The 14697-nt window shown below is 34.9% G+C and overlaps 1 protein-coding gene and 1 long non-coding RNA gene across 6 annotated transcripts in view; one reads left to right on the top strand and one right to left on the bottom strand.

The window, feature by feature from the left end:
- Window positions 1–246: 246 nt before the first annotated feature.
- Window positions 247–9784, bottom strand: Ttc14 (tetratricopeptide repeat domain 14). 5 transcript variants are annotated; one of them, XM_005330263.5, is made up of 12 exons: window positions 9477–9784; window positions 8917–9041; window positions 8599–8798; window positions 7138–7222; window positions 6861–6990; window positions 6381–6536; window positions 5898–5969; window positions 5423–5542; window positions 5201–5323; window positions 3408–3525; window positions 2355–2464; window positions 247–1572 (listed from the first exon to the last, which is right to left on the bottom strand). In XM_005330263.5, the coding sequence occupies exons 1-12, from the start codon at window positions 9635–9637 to the stop codon at window positions 660–662; spliced, it is 2313 nt and encodes a 770-aa protein (XP_005330320.2). In that variant the 5' UTR covers window positions 9638–9784; the 3' UTR covers window positions 247–659. The 5 variants fall into 5 exon arrangements, 3 of the variants coding, with proteins under 3 accessions (XP_005330320.2, XP_021585482.2, XP_077899827.1); XM_021729807.3 differs by lacking the exon at window positions 9477–9784 and adding an exon at window positions 9317–9461; XR_013436656.1 differs by having other exon boundaries at window positions 1459–1572; window positions 1666–2464.
- Window positions 9785–9798: 14 nt separating this feature from the next.
- Window positions 9799–14697, top strand: part of LOC144376332 (uncharacterized) — a 39949-nt gene continuing 35050 nt past the window's right edge. The window contains exon 1 of the long non-coding RNA XR_013436658.1: window positions 9799–9907. This is a non-coding gene — a long non-coding RNA (uncharacterized LOC144376332). The remainder of the gene's footprint in view (window positions 9908–14697) is intronic.

Below are 14697 nucleotides of genomic sequence, written 5' to 3'. Positions count from 1 at the left end.
GATTTGTTAAGCTCAGTAGAAGCCACTGGAGGTGGCTCAGTGGTAGAAGGCTTGCCTAGCATGGGGATCCTGGGTATGATTCCCAGCACCACACCCACACATACACAAAAATTTAAAAAATTAAATCAGGATCTAATTTACAGGAAAATTTGGACATAATCTACCAGTCTAAAATGAAATTATGCAAAGAAGTAATAAATGTTAGCTATAAAAAATAGCACTCAAAAATCATCCAAACACACGATCTTTCAAAAGTTGAGGGCTTTTAATTGAACAGAAGATACAATTTTTGATGAAAGTGATCAAAGCGTTCAATGCATGAATTTAATTAACTTGCATACGGCAAGGTAGGTGAGCCACAGAATTCTCACACACCATAATATAACAAAGGAACAATGTTGTCAGAGAATTATCTTCAGGTGAAGAAGTTTAAATAGAGTAAGAAATACACTATACATAAACATACCCACAAAAAGCCTAAAACTCAGGTTGTAACAAAGGGACCTACAACTGAAACAAATAAAATTTGAGAAAAGGGATTCAGTAATCTTTACAAATAATCTTAAGAGCAGACATTTCTGAATCAGATTGTTAATGACTAAAACACCCCAAAACTTTCAACAGCATTTTAGTGTAACCATGCAGATTTCCATTAAATATTAATTTTTTTGCTTATTTCCTTTCTCTTTCTCAAACTCAGCTATCTGATTAAATATATTGAGTAAATTTTGAGGTAAATTTTTTTTAACTCTGCTTTCTGATTGCTCTTTGCTATTTAGTCCATCTTCTTCTGGAATCTCTGTTTTGTTATCTTCCCCAGAATTGTCCTCTCTTTCATATTCTTGATTTGTATTTAACCGGTATCTTTGCTCATGTCTACTGAAATCACGTGATCCAGAATAAGCGTATTTTTTGTGTTTTTCAACTGACTTCCAAGAGTAGTCTGAACTTGCTGGTGAAGTGGAATACCTCACGGAACCTGGCTCCCACCTTCTATAGTGCTCTTTTCTTCCCTCTATGTCTTTTTCAAATCTCCTGTGACCATACATTTTTATCTTGTCCTCTGAATTCCTATAGAAGGAATCTGAGGAATTTCTTCTACTGGAAAAATGTCTTTCTGATTTATATGGCTTTTCAGTTTTGCTACTACTTGCCTGGGTTTTATAGCTATTGTAAAAATCTCTTGGATCTTCAGACCTACCTCCAAAATCATCTGGTATTTCAGCTGAAGAGGAAGAAAGAGGGCATTTATCCTTCTCTTTTACCTGTGTCTTTTGATATTGAAACCTGTCTTGCTTTTCCAGTAGTTTTTCCACTTCTTGTTTTTGGTTAAGAAAAGATGCAGAAGTATTACTTGGAACTGGATAGCACTCCTCTTTCCTATTCTGATCTATCTGACTTGAGGATGCCCTAGATGAATGCCTTTTGGAACTTCGAGAAGACTCTGACCGGTTCCTCTTTCGTTTCTTATGCCTTCTGTGATCAGAAGAGGAAGAGGATGAGGAAGAAACTGATTCATCAGCAGAAGAAACACTTGAAGAGGAGGATGATTTTCTTCTTTTCTTCTTTAGCCTAAAAAAAACCCAGTTCACTCATCAGATAATGTTAAATACAGAACTGTTATTAAATTATCCATAGTTATTTTAATCCTATTGTTTCACTTACATATTTCCTACAAGCTGTAGCTCAGATAAATGATGAAACAATAATCTGTTACTATGAGGTCCAATTTTTATCATCAATCATGACTTCTGGGAAAAATACCTATGTGGACAGGTGTCACTGTAAGCAGGTCAATTCTGAAGGAAACAGTGACATTTTCAATACTACCTTAAAAACTAAAACTATATTAACACACAGGGAGAAAACTGAAGTTTCATATCTGACCCTCTCTAGTTTCATAGTTTCTCCACCTTAGCACAACTAACATTTTGGACCAAATAGCTCTTTGTGAGGGTGTAGGTCCTGTGTATTGCAGGATGTTGAACAGAATCCTTGACCTCTGTCCACCAGATGCTAGTAGCATACCACCACTTATAACAACCAAATATCTTCAAACACTGATAAAGGTTTTTTGGGGAACAAAACCATCCCTAGATAAGAACCTGCTCTTCTAAAACATTTCTTCATGACAGAAAATCAAAATAACTTATTCTATATTTTAATTCTAAGATTAATTTTTTTTTGCATAATCTTTTATAGGAAAACAAGTTGAACACATACTTGTTAAGAATTCTTAAGACATTATCATTTGAAATACTTTTTTTTTTTTTACTTACTTTACCTCCTTATGGCACTTTGGGCTCAACTCAGTAGTTGCTTTAAGTTAAAAAATACTGAATATTATAGTTTACCTTTTCTCCTCTTTTAAGAGCTTACGCAACTTTTCTGCACTTGTTTCTATTTTCTTTGTTTTCTGCTTTTCTTCCTTTTCAGCTTGTTTTTCTCTTAATTCCAAAGATTTCTTTTAGAACCCAGATATCGGAAAAAACCACACGTTAAAAATAGCAGAATATGCAAAATAATATTCAAAAGACCACCCCCAACCAGAAACCCAATTTATTTTAATCAAATCACCATATTGCCAGCATTAAACAGTATTTGATTTTAACATAAAAAAATTAATCACATAGATGTTTGGCATTAATCATTGGAATGGCCAGAACAGTATTGAGGACCATATTGCAGTTGGTATCCCATGAAAAAAGGGGAAGCCATTGCAGTGGTACCAATGACCCAGAGTGCAAGAAGGGGGGAAAAAAAAAAGCATGTGGAAAAAAAGGAATTTTTTAAAAATTGAAAAATTTAAATAAGATATAAATTTTAAAGGTCAGATGCAAATACATATATTCCATTAATGTGAATTGAAGGGAGGAAATCACCACGTTCAAATACAAACCATTTTAAAAATAGCACAGCCCAGTTGGATGCATGATTACATAAGATATCATTTTCCAGTTTGTGGATGGGGATGAGCAGCACCAGATGTCACAGACACAGCAGCAATGGTCCAATTCAGAAGAAAATGCATGAGAAAACATCATCATCAGTATTACAGGAAAAGGCAGATGAAAATATGTCTCAAAAAGATTTTTATAATTAACTCAATTATACAGTAGCAACACTGATAATTTCATATTTACCAAGTAAGCCCATAGATAGTTTTCATACCTTTATACTGAATTTAGGTAAAAGGAATTTTCTTATAGGGCTATTTTTACTTTTGAATATAAACAAACAAAGAGGAATAGGCACTATGAAGCAATGCCAAACCTAATCAGGATAAGCTAAACCTAAAAAGGAACTTCATAATGTTCCACTAGGTAATCAAAAGTTTTTCCTAGAACATTATACTTTGGTATTACTTTTAAATATCTCTAGGTTTCTAAGAGGAAATAAAGAATCACCTGCATATATTTATGAAGTTTCTGCAAAGCATCCTCTGCATCTTTAAAAGTCTCATCCAAAGCCAAAGCTTTCTTATAGTAGCTTTCAGCATTTAAAAACTTTTCTTCTTCTTCTAGCCTAAAAGGAAGATTTAGCATTTTTATACAAACAGTAAAATCACCCAAATACACATATAGGCCAGAGGCTTATATGATGGAACTTATTAGGGAAAAGTCATGTTTACCAAATTATTTTCTAAAAACCACACCTAAACTATTTTTCTCACTGTAATTTATTTGATAAAAAAAGACTCCATAAAACAAATGAAAACCTATTACTAATAACTAACAATATTGGCAGATTTATTGTAGAAATACAGAAAGATACATGATAAATTGATGTCTGCAAATTTAGGGTGATCTCAAGCTTTAACATAAAATTATGTATATTGTCTTTTTTCTAGTAGTTTATAAAAAAATTTTCCTTTTTATAAAAATTTTTCCCCCAGAAAATCCACTGTTAACTTTGGGAATACACACACACACACACACACACACACACACACACACACACACGTATATATATCACAACTAGTTTGTAGATAATCATTAAATAAAGCCCAGATATCCATGCTGTGAAAAATCAAAATTAGAAAGTTTGGACACAGAGTAGTGAAAGTACTTTGTAAGATGCTTTTAGTTCAAAGAAGGAAAGGTACTGTAAAACTAACATCAGGATCAGTTTTGTGGCAGTAGACTAGATATAGGTAGTAAAGAATAAATCAAAGATCATCAATATTTCTGGTTTTAATAACTGGTTGATTTTGCCATTCCTCAGCTAAAAGATACCCAGTACATGGAAAATAAGACAAACATACCTTAGTAGGTAATAGCAATGTATCTAGAGAAAGTAAAGCAGTTCCAATCACTAATTAGAAGTATTTGTGAGTTAAAAAAAAAAAAAAAGTACTGCAAAATATTTGAAAAAACATTAGAAGAAAAACTATGCTATTAATCATGAACTGGCTCAATTATTAAAGCAGGCTATTACCAAATGATACTTAACAAGCATTACATTTCTTCAAAAAACACTACAATAAAATTCCACTGATCTGTTTGGTCATTAATTATTTGCTACGTAAGGCATTATGCCAGCATCTCAGTAATTATGTTTTTTCTTAGTGATTTGCTCTACCATTTAATTTGAATTTGTGGGTTTTTCCTGGATAGAGTTAGAGGCTGAAAATCTTATTCACAGATAGCAAAATCTTATTCACGATTAACTGAAGAACTCTCACTCTCTCTACACACACAAAATTTTTTTTCCTCAAATATTTTTTAGTTGGTGAGGGACCTTTATTTCATTTATATTGACGTGGTGCTGAGAAATCGAACCCAGTGCCTCACACATGCTAGGCAAGTGCTCTTCCACTGAGCTACAACCCCAGCCCCTTAATATATATTTTTGATGTTATATTATTAGAATGATTAAATTAGAAAGTAAATTCTTCATTATTAGAAAACTCCTAGTATATGTCTTGAAAAAAAAAATACTCTGGTACTTTTCCATCTATATTTTTATGAAATGAGAATATTCAGAGCAATAAACTTGAGACACCAAAATACACCCAATCATAAAAACTTGGAAATAAGGCAGGGAGGGGAAGAATTCAAAAGGACTATATTTAAAAAATATTTTCATCCAAAACTGAAATGAAAGGTGTTTTGAATTGAGTGAGCTAAAGATGCTTTTTCCTTATGTAAGGTTTTAATAGTAGCTGGTTCCATATTAGATCTCTAAGTTTGACACTTACTGCCCTCCTCTTTCTACAAGTGTTTGGCAGAGGTATTTTCTTGCATTTCTGTGAGTTGGACAGTTTTCCAATGCAAGCTCAAAATCTTCTATTGCTTTGTTCAGACTTCCTTTTGTTGCATATCTAGAGATATTAAATAAGAAAAATGTAATCTTGAGCTATTTATAAATATTTTTCAGATTTATCTTGTAAATATTCCTTAAAAATCCATAATTCACTTACAATGCTCCACGAGCTACCAAAGCTTCCACATTTTGCTTATCTATTTCCAGAGCTTTATTGTATTCATTCATAGCATCCACGTGGCGTCCAACCTTAAAATAATCAACTCCAATCTTCACACTAAAAATCACAAACATTTCATAAAATATCTAATAAAATTTTAATAAGTTTTAAAAGCAAAAGTCTTGAAATTTGCAACATACAAGAAGCACTCAGCATTCTGATATTTTTATAATAATTATGTTGATACTACAGTCAATCAATTTAATTTTGAAAGACATTAAAAATGCTGGATGAACTTAAGTCTGTTTTTTACAATGTAAGACCAATGTGATACCTACAAAATAGGCTAATGACAAAAAAACTTTATTTTATATGTATGAACACACGCTGATCTTAATGATTTAAGAATGCCTGACTTTCCGTACTCTTTTAGACTACATGATATAAGTGTTAAAACAAAACATCTTCCTACCACTTTAAGGCCCAAGACGCAGACTGTTTCTTTCTTAATGCAGAAGCATAATCATCTTCAGAGAAATTTTTGCTATTAAAAGAAAATCAAAGTTAGACTATAAACACTTTAAAACTAACTATACTTCACTCTGCCTGACATACAGGCACTCAACATTGAATGAAACTCAAGCAAGCAATCTGTATTCCATTTACATAGCAAAATCCTTCAACTGTCAGAAATGAATATTACTGTTAAATATTATTTTTTCTTAAGCACATACAAAAAATTTTTATAAAGTTTTTGCATCCCTCTTTACTTGGTCACATGATACACAACTGATCATGGATAAGAGTACTGTCCTGAAGCAGATGAAATTACCCAGTTCATTCAACCTGTCGCATATTTCTTTTGCTAGGCCAATGATGGTCAATATGTTATGTAACCTTTGAGTTTAGCCCATTCCCCTTACCACCTTAGAGAATAATACTGATGTTACTATACCTTTGTAAGCCTCTCATTAAAGATGGTGGATTAGATTCATCTATTCCAAGTTTTTCTAGAAGGAATTCAACTACTCCAGGATTAACAAATCCCAGAGAACTCTGCATGATATTTTCATAGGACTCCAAAGAATTACTATTTAGTTCAACACTCCTCCTTGGGGTGGGGGGGACAAAAATGCAAAAATTCAAGAATAACAAATAATTAGCATATCCCATTTCTTTAAAGATATATTATCATAAGATAAGGTTTAAATACTAATAGCATTTTTTTGTCTTTTATGGAAGTAAGTGGCACTATTATAAGATGGTTCATTCTACCAAATTTGAAATGCTCTGAGGATTAGAAAAATAAGATGAACTCATTTTATAATAAGAGAAATTAAAATTCCATCATTTTCAGAAGCCTGACTTGACTAAATTTGCTATTTTAATTCAAGAAATTTGTAATGAGCATTGTTGAGACAGTATGGATAAATACCTGTAATACAAAGGAAGCTCCTCAGAAGTAATTACACCTAGTTTAATACCAGACAGGTGTGGTGGAAGAGCTGAGCTATAAAGAGATACTGCAAGCTTTTCATGGTATCTGTCGATATCCTTGATTCCAGCTTAAAAGAAAAAAACTGATTAATAAAAAACAAACTAAAATATATATTAAATAAAACTTTCTCAACACTACCCTTATTAGACTACATTTTCAAAATTAATAAAAAATAAACAGCTGACTTTGTTATTAGTATGATGAACATGCTTACCTCGAATGATGTCACCAGTTTGGTAATATGATAAAGGATCCCCATGGTTACTGTGAGAAGGCACATCTCTTAATGGACAAAGAGCCTGCAATTAAAAATTCGTGAAAACACTATTCATCTCACTTTTTGTTGAGAACAGTATCTTTTCTCTTAGTTTTAAATTGTTCAATATAAATAGCTAATAATTGACATGAACATTTAAACAACCAACATTCTACAGTCTATTTTTTTTAATAACGATACAGTGATAATTCAATACATGTATAAAATGTGTAATTATCACACCAAGATAATTAGCATTTCCAACTTTTTATCATTTCTTTCTAGTTGGAGCCTTCAAACTCCTCTAGTTCTTCAAAAAATATATAATAAATTGTTGTTAACTATAGGCACCCTACTATGCTTCAGCACACTAGAACTTATTCCTCTTACCTAATTATATTTTGGTACCCATTAACCAATTTCCTTCTATCCCCCCATTCCCCTCTCAGTCTCTGGTAACCACTATTCTAGCTTTTCCTTTGAGATCAACTTTTTAGTTCCACATTATAAAGGAGAACATGCAATATTTTTCTTTCTGTGCCTAACTCATTTCTTAGTAGAATATCCTCTAATTCCCTCCATGTTGCCATACATGAGAGAGTTTCATTCTTTTTTCAAGGCTGAATAATATTTTTAATTGTGTACATATCTCATTTCCTTATCTATTCATCCATTGATGGACTCGTAGATTAAGCTAAAGTCTAAAATTTAAATAAGGATTTTAGTTACAAGAAATTTCCATGTCCAAACACAATAAACATTTTTAGTTCAGTTCAAATGGTAAAATCTCATGAATTGTTTTCTTTAGTTTTAGGAACCAAAAACAGATTTGCATTTGACAACAATAAAACTATAATCTGCTCATAAAGAACAGGATTCCAATAAAAATGAAACTTGAATTCTTCAAAGTTCTGCTTTTCTTCCTTTCTATGTGCCTGGACAGATAGCAAATATCAAATCTTTAAAAGTGACACATTATTAATTCAAGACTATTTATCTTAGGCCTTATTATCAATAGACAAATTTTATATTTATGTAAATTATAAATCACAGAAATTTTTTTCTAAATTATCCACATTCAAATGTCTAATGCTAAATATAAAATAACCAAGAATATGTTCAACTAGAAGATATAATTCCAGAATACCAATGGACTTCACCATGCCCATTTCTCAGTATGTAAAAAAGGAAACCCCTCCTGTAGCCAGAGTCCACAAAACCTCTAAATTCAGAAATGGAGAAAGAAGCTGTAACTCTCTCACCAGTAACTTTTATTTTTTAAGGAAAACTATTTTTATCCAATGTTTAATTTCCAAAGCAGATATGCTTAAACACAACTGGATGCAAACACATAATTTTTTGCGGAGATGACTATCAAAAACAGAAGTAATGTAGATAGGTGAAAAGACAGCAACTTACTGTGATTTCTAAGTGGGATATATCTCTCATGATGCCACTTCCTAAACAGATCAATACCATGAAAAAACCAAATTCTCGAATAGAACTAATTCTTCCAATCACTATATCACCACGCTCAATATCACGAAAAAACAGCTCTCTCCGGTCCATACTAGGTATCTCCATGAATTGCTCTAGAGGTGGCATGACTGCATAATGATCTGAAAAAAAAAAAAAGAAAGAAAATTTAACATCACTAACAATAGTTTTGACTTGTTTTATCTGAAGGACTGTTAAATCAAACTTCCTATGTTAGAAAGGTTTGGAGACTAAACTCACCTTCATTGTCTTCATTAACTTCAGAAGTTGCAGGTGCATCCGATTTCCAGGAAAGTGCAAAAAGCAGATCTGCTTTTTTGGAGATGAATTTTTGTATTTCAATGTTGTCAACTCTTTTCTCTTTTCTTAAAAGAAACAAAAACTTATGAAAACTTGTTTATTTGCAAAGCCGTTTCATGTCTAAACTTCTGATTATGAAAAACCCACTCCGTACAGCCCAGGAAAAAGTTTTAACCGGGCACTCCCCTCATCCGACAACTTGGAAGCGGAGGGCGGGAAAACCTAGAACGTGGCGCCTCCGGCTTCAGATAAGAAAGCCCTAGAGATTATAACTAAGGAATCCGTGGCTCGATCTAGCAGTACCAGAAAGTTCAGCTCGAAATCCTCCTTGCACACAAACCTGGTGCGCCAACCTTCTTTCACTCAGCACTCTGCACCAGCTAGCCAGTCTCACGTGCCACCGCTCCGCTTCTTTTAGGTGCAGCCCGGGGCTGCGGGAGCAGAGCCCGAGTGGAAGGCGTCCCCACCCCGGTCTCACAGCGGCGCAGCAGCACCATTACCTGCCCTGTAAGTGCTGCTGGGGCGGCGGGCCGCGGGCGGGCTCGGATGCCGACCCTAGGAGGCTCCGGAAGTGCGGATTGTCCTGCTGTTCGTTCCGCAGTAGGGAGAGCAATGACGACCCGTGGCAATTCAGCGACTGACGTAGAAGATCCCGGTCCATGGTGAGAGGCTGCGGGGTCCGAGAGCCGGTGGACTGCTAGGACCCAGTTCCGTGTCTACTGCTTGAGCCCGTGATCCCGGAGGCTGAGGCAGCAGCCTAGCAGCCGCCGGAAACACACACTTACTTGGTCACCTCCCGGAAGTGTTCCTGAGGCGCCCCGGTGGCCGCGCGGCGGAGCTCTACTTCGTTCTCGCGAAACCAAGCGAGATTACGGAAGCCGGAAGGAGAGCGCTAAGCTTATTCTGTGTTGGGGACTGAGTGGGCTTTCAGGTAGACTGCTTTAAAAAATTGACGTGGTGAAATAACCCGATCTCTAATCTAGGGTGAATAATTCATTTTCATGAGGCGGTGCAAAATGCCAGTACCTGAGTGAGAACATAAATCAATGTCTGTGTGGGGGATGTAATCACATTTAAACGGCTGCCCTGGAAAGGTGACCTGGAAGACTAAAGTGCAGAAGAAAGGAAGGGAGCTAATATTTTTTAATCAACTGGAGTTGTGTTTACTATTCTTACTCCATTTACTGTTAGCGATTTTAGAGTTACAAAAGACATATGCATATGCCATTCTAATGTTATAGCTTTACCCCTAGTAGAGGATAAGCAGGATTCATTAAGGATGATACTTATTGGATGCCTATTGTATATAGAGTAGTAACAAGAGAAATTAACTCTAAGCAGGTGTACTTGAAACCCAGTTGGAGATTTTCTAACTTTGGTTAATCCTGGTCTTAAGTGGAGGTAGCCACATTAGGTGCCAAGGAGAGACTTCTTAACTCCCACATACACAGTCATATTTGAATTTATTTTCTGTTGGGACAGATAAGGTTTTGATTTTGAAGGGGACGGAACACTGGATCTTTGATAGGATTGGAAGGAATGAGGAGAGCAAGTGAAGGGACTAGTTTGCTTCTCATTTTGGAGAAAGTAGTCTTGCTTATGTTGCTTCTCAAGGTGAGCACTGAAAGAAAATACTTTTTTTCCCACTTCTTTGCTATCTTAAAAAAACTTAAAAAAATATTTTTCTAAGAAACTTCCGGATTAAACAATATGAATAATTAAGCAAAGGGGAGAGAGGGAGAGAGGGAACAGTCGAGGTGGAGAAAATGGGTAAGGCTGGCCAGGCAAAACACATCTCTGATGTCTAACTTTAGGCTGATTTTTAATGTGATGTCAAATTTCATCTTTAAATAAACACATATGTACATCCTTTAACAAACACTCTAGATCCTGGAAATATAAAAATGAAGAAAACACTTCTGGGATGAAATTATGTCATTTGCCAAAAAAAAAAAAAAAAGGATAGAACTTAAGAACTTTATGTTAAATGAAATAAGCCAAATTTACCAAGTCAAAGATCAACAGTTTGCTCTCACATGTGGAAGCTAGGGAGTAAAAAGGAAAAGAAAAGTGGTGGGGACCTCATGAAAATCTAAGGGAGATCAGTAGAGAAAAAGGACCAGGGGGAGGGAGGAGGGGAGAGAAACACGAACTACTAGAGAATGACACTGGTCAAATTATCTTTTCATATTGTGTGCATGTATGAATATGCAACAATGAATCTGACCATTATGTACAATTATAATGCACCAATAAAAAAATTGAAAAAAACCCACTTCTGTTTCTTGAGTGGCTCACAGTTCACTGACGGAATAGACATAAGAAGGAAAAAATTTGGCACAGTGAAAAGTTCTATTGTTGTGAACACATATTAGGGTGTCTGTTAGGTCTCTCTTTGGGAAGTGAGGTAACAGAAGTTGCTGTGGATAAGAGGGAGAGGGGAAGGCAAGTATGTGTGGTCCAGGCAGAGGGACCAATATAATTAAAGATAAGAGGTATGAAAAAGCAAGATGCATTCTGGAGATCACACGTGTGATTGAGGTAGGTGGGGACATATTAGTTTATAGACATTTTCATTACATAAGTGTGTCATTTGAGGAGGGGTACAGATGTTGATAAAATCTCCTTTTTCCTCTGTGTGCACATACACACCCAGTTTAAAATAATAATTTATTTAGCAAAGAACATAAATTAGGTTAAGTAAGGTAGTCACATTAAATAGGAGCAGAAGCAGCATATCTCAGTATAGCTTTTCTTGGATCTTCCAGGGTTCCCAAAATAATATGCACAGCTGCTAGCTTATCTGCAAAAGATAAGGTCTTTTTTTTAAATTTCAGGAACTTTCATATTACCATTTGTAAAGGACATACAAATAATCTATTCATTTATAAGGACTATCTGTTGACAATTTTTTTTTCTTGTTCTTGATCCTGATGCAAACAATTTCAATAAGACCTCATTCTTATCTGGGGTTAAGGATGAGATGAATGTGTCAGGGAAGGCAGGTAGGAAGTAAGACCCCAGGGGGTCTATTATTTTATGTCTTCTTTTCACTTCTGAGCATCTTTTTATGGCTCTCTCTCTCTCTTTAAAATAGGCTTTTTTTTCTTAGAACATTTTAAGTTCATAGCAAAATGGAGTAAAAGGTACAGAAATTTCCCATGTATGTCCTATTGCTACATATACATAGCTTTCCCTATTATCAACATCCCCCACCCCCAGTGGCATATTTGTTATAGCGAATGAACCCACACTGACACATCCTATCACTCAAACTCTAGTTTACCTTAGAGTTTACTCTTGATACAGTTTATGGATTCGGACAAATGTATAATGACATGTGTTCAACATTATAATATCATGCAGAGTGTTTTTGCTATCCTAAAAATCATCTGGGTTCTGTCTGTCTTGACCCCAGAACTAGTGGCAACCGTTGAACATTTTACAGTTTTTGTATTTTTTCTTTCCCAGAATATATAATTGTGATCATAAAGTATGTAGTTTTTCAGACTGAATTCTTTCACTTAATAATTTAAATTCCTTCCATGGCTTGATGCCTCACTTGTTTTTAGTGTTGAATAATATTTAATTATCTGGATGTGCCATAGTTTATTTATCCATTCACCTACTGAAGGGCATTTTAGTTTCTTCTAAATTTTGGAGATTATGAATGACATTGCTATAAACATCCATGTGCAGGTTTTTATATGAACATAAGTTTTCACTTTTGGGGGGTAAATACCAAGGGGTGTGATTATTGAGTCATATGTTAAGAATATGTTTAGTTTTGTGAGAAAGACCAAAGCGGCTGTGCCATTTTGTATTCCCACCAACAATGAATGAGAGTTCCTGTTGCTCCGCACCATCACCATTGGTGTTGTCAATGTTTAGGATTTTGATCATTCTAATTGGTGTGTAGTGGTATCTTATCTTAAATTGCATTTCCTTAATGACATACAATGTGAAACCCCTTTTCATATGCCTATTTACCATCTGTACATCTTCTTTGGTGGGATGTCTGTTAGGGTCTTTGGCCCATTTTTAAATTGGCTTGCTTGTTTTCTTATCATTGAGTTTTAAGAGTTCTTTGTATATGCCTTTTGTAAATATTTTCTTCCAGCCTGTGGCTTATCTTTTTAGTCTTTTGATGGTATCTTTTGTAGAGCAGAAATTGTTAATTTTAATGAGGTTTAGCTTATCAATCTTTGCTTTTATGGATCATGCCTTTGGTATTGTATTTAAAACATCATTACAAAAACCACGTTTATCTTGATTTTCTCCTGTGTTATCTTTTTGGAGTTTAGTGGTTTTGTGCTTTATATTTATATCTATGATACGTTTTAAGTTAATTTTGTGAAGGGTACAAGGCCCATGTGTACATTTACTTTTCTACAAGTGGATGTTCTGTTATTTCAGCACTATTTATTGAAAGAACTGACTTTTCTCTGCTATATCATTCTGCATCTTTGTCTAAGATGAATCGACTGTACTTATGTGGGTCAATTTCTATGCTCTCAATTCTTTGGTATCTGTTTTTCTATTCTTTCTCCAGTTCCACTGATGAACCCAGCCTAATTCCATCTTAAGATTGGGAGTCATCTCGTCACAAAGTCATGAAAAGTTAATTTCTGTTTTACTATAAATTACTGCAATTTCTAAACTCGCTTGGAATGCCTGCCTGTGCCTTGAACTCACCCATGCCTGGCTTTCCTTGACCAGATAACAACTCTCTCTGAAACCTTAGTGGAGCCTAATAAATTCTGATTTTCCCTGACCAGATAACAACCCTCTCTGAAACCTCAGCAGCACTTCATAAATTCTGGTATTGGGACCTAAATTACTCCCTATCTTGAAATGTTGAACCATTTAGGTCATTAACCTACCACCTGCCTTTGTATTATGCTTGTCAAAATCTTGTTATCTGTAAATTCTCAAGACACCTCCCTTTTGCAACATTTTTGCTATAAAACCATGCTCAGAGAGCTGGGGTACTGTTCTCTAGCCAAGGGTTTTTCGGGAGAGAGTCCTGGACAGAATTACAAGCTTGATTTAATTTGATTTAAAATTGGAGTCGGTGGTCTTTTCTTTATGTCGTGGTTTTAACACTGCATGGTCTTTTGTTCCTTTAACAGTAAGTCTCAAAGTCAGGTGTTCCAACTTTGTTCTCCATCTCTCAACCCCCACTTTTTTTTTTTTGGAGGGGGAACAATCTCTTTTTGTTACTTAAGCCATATTGAGTAAATTTTTGGTTGGGAACCAAGAGTCTTAACTAATACACTAAGAAGTCACAAACTAGTAGCCTCTGCCTCTTTCACTCTGCCATTTTGAGAATGAAGAAACAAAAGTGGAGAGGTTAATAAATGCTTTTGCTGTTCAAATACTAACTTTAGAATCCTGTCCATGACTGTAAATCTAACCATCTTTCTACTATGCAGTGCAAGTTTAATGAGTTAGCTGACATTGTGTTTCTTGAGGATGTAGTTTTAAATATACATGTATGGAACTTATTTTGTTTCTAAATATTGGGATAATTTTAGGTGTCAACCTGTCTGTGAAGATATTTTTTAATGAGATTAGCATTTGAATCTGTGAATACAGTAAGGTAGATTGCCCTCTCCAGCATAGGTGGGCTTCATCCAATACATTAAGGACCTGCTTATAACACAAGCTGAGGAAGGAGGAATTTGTGCCTTTGTCCTGACTCAGTGCTTGTGCTGGGAC

The sequence above is a fragment of the Ictidomys tridecemlineatus genome, chromosome 3 (assembly GCF_052094955.1).
Source record: "Ictidomys tridecemlineatus isolate mIctTri1 chromosome 3, mIctTri1.hap1, whole genome shotgun sequence".
Taxonomy (NCBI): domain Eukaryota; kingdom Metazoa; phylum Chordata; class Mammalia; order Rodentia; family Sciuridae; genus Ictidomys; species Ictidomys tridecemlineatus.
The sequence above is the reverse complement of the archived record's forward strand: the minus strand, read 5'-3'. Positions and strand labels throughout refer to the sequence as shown.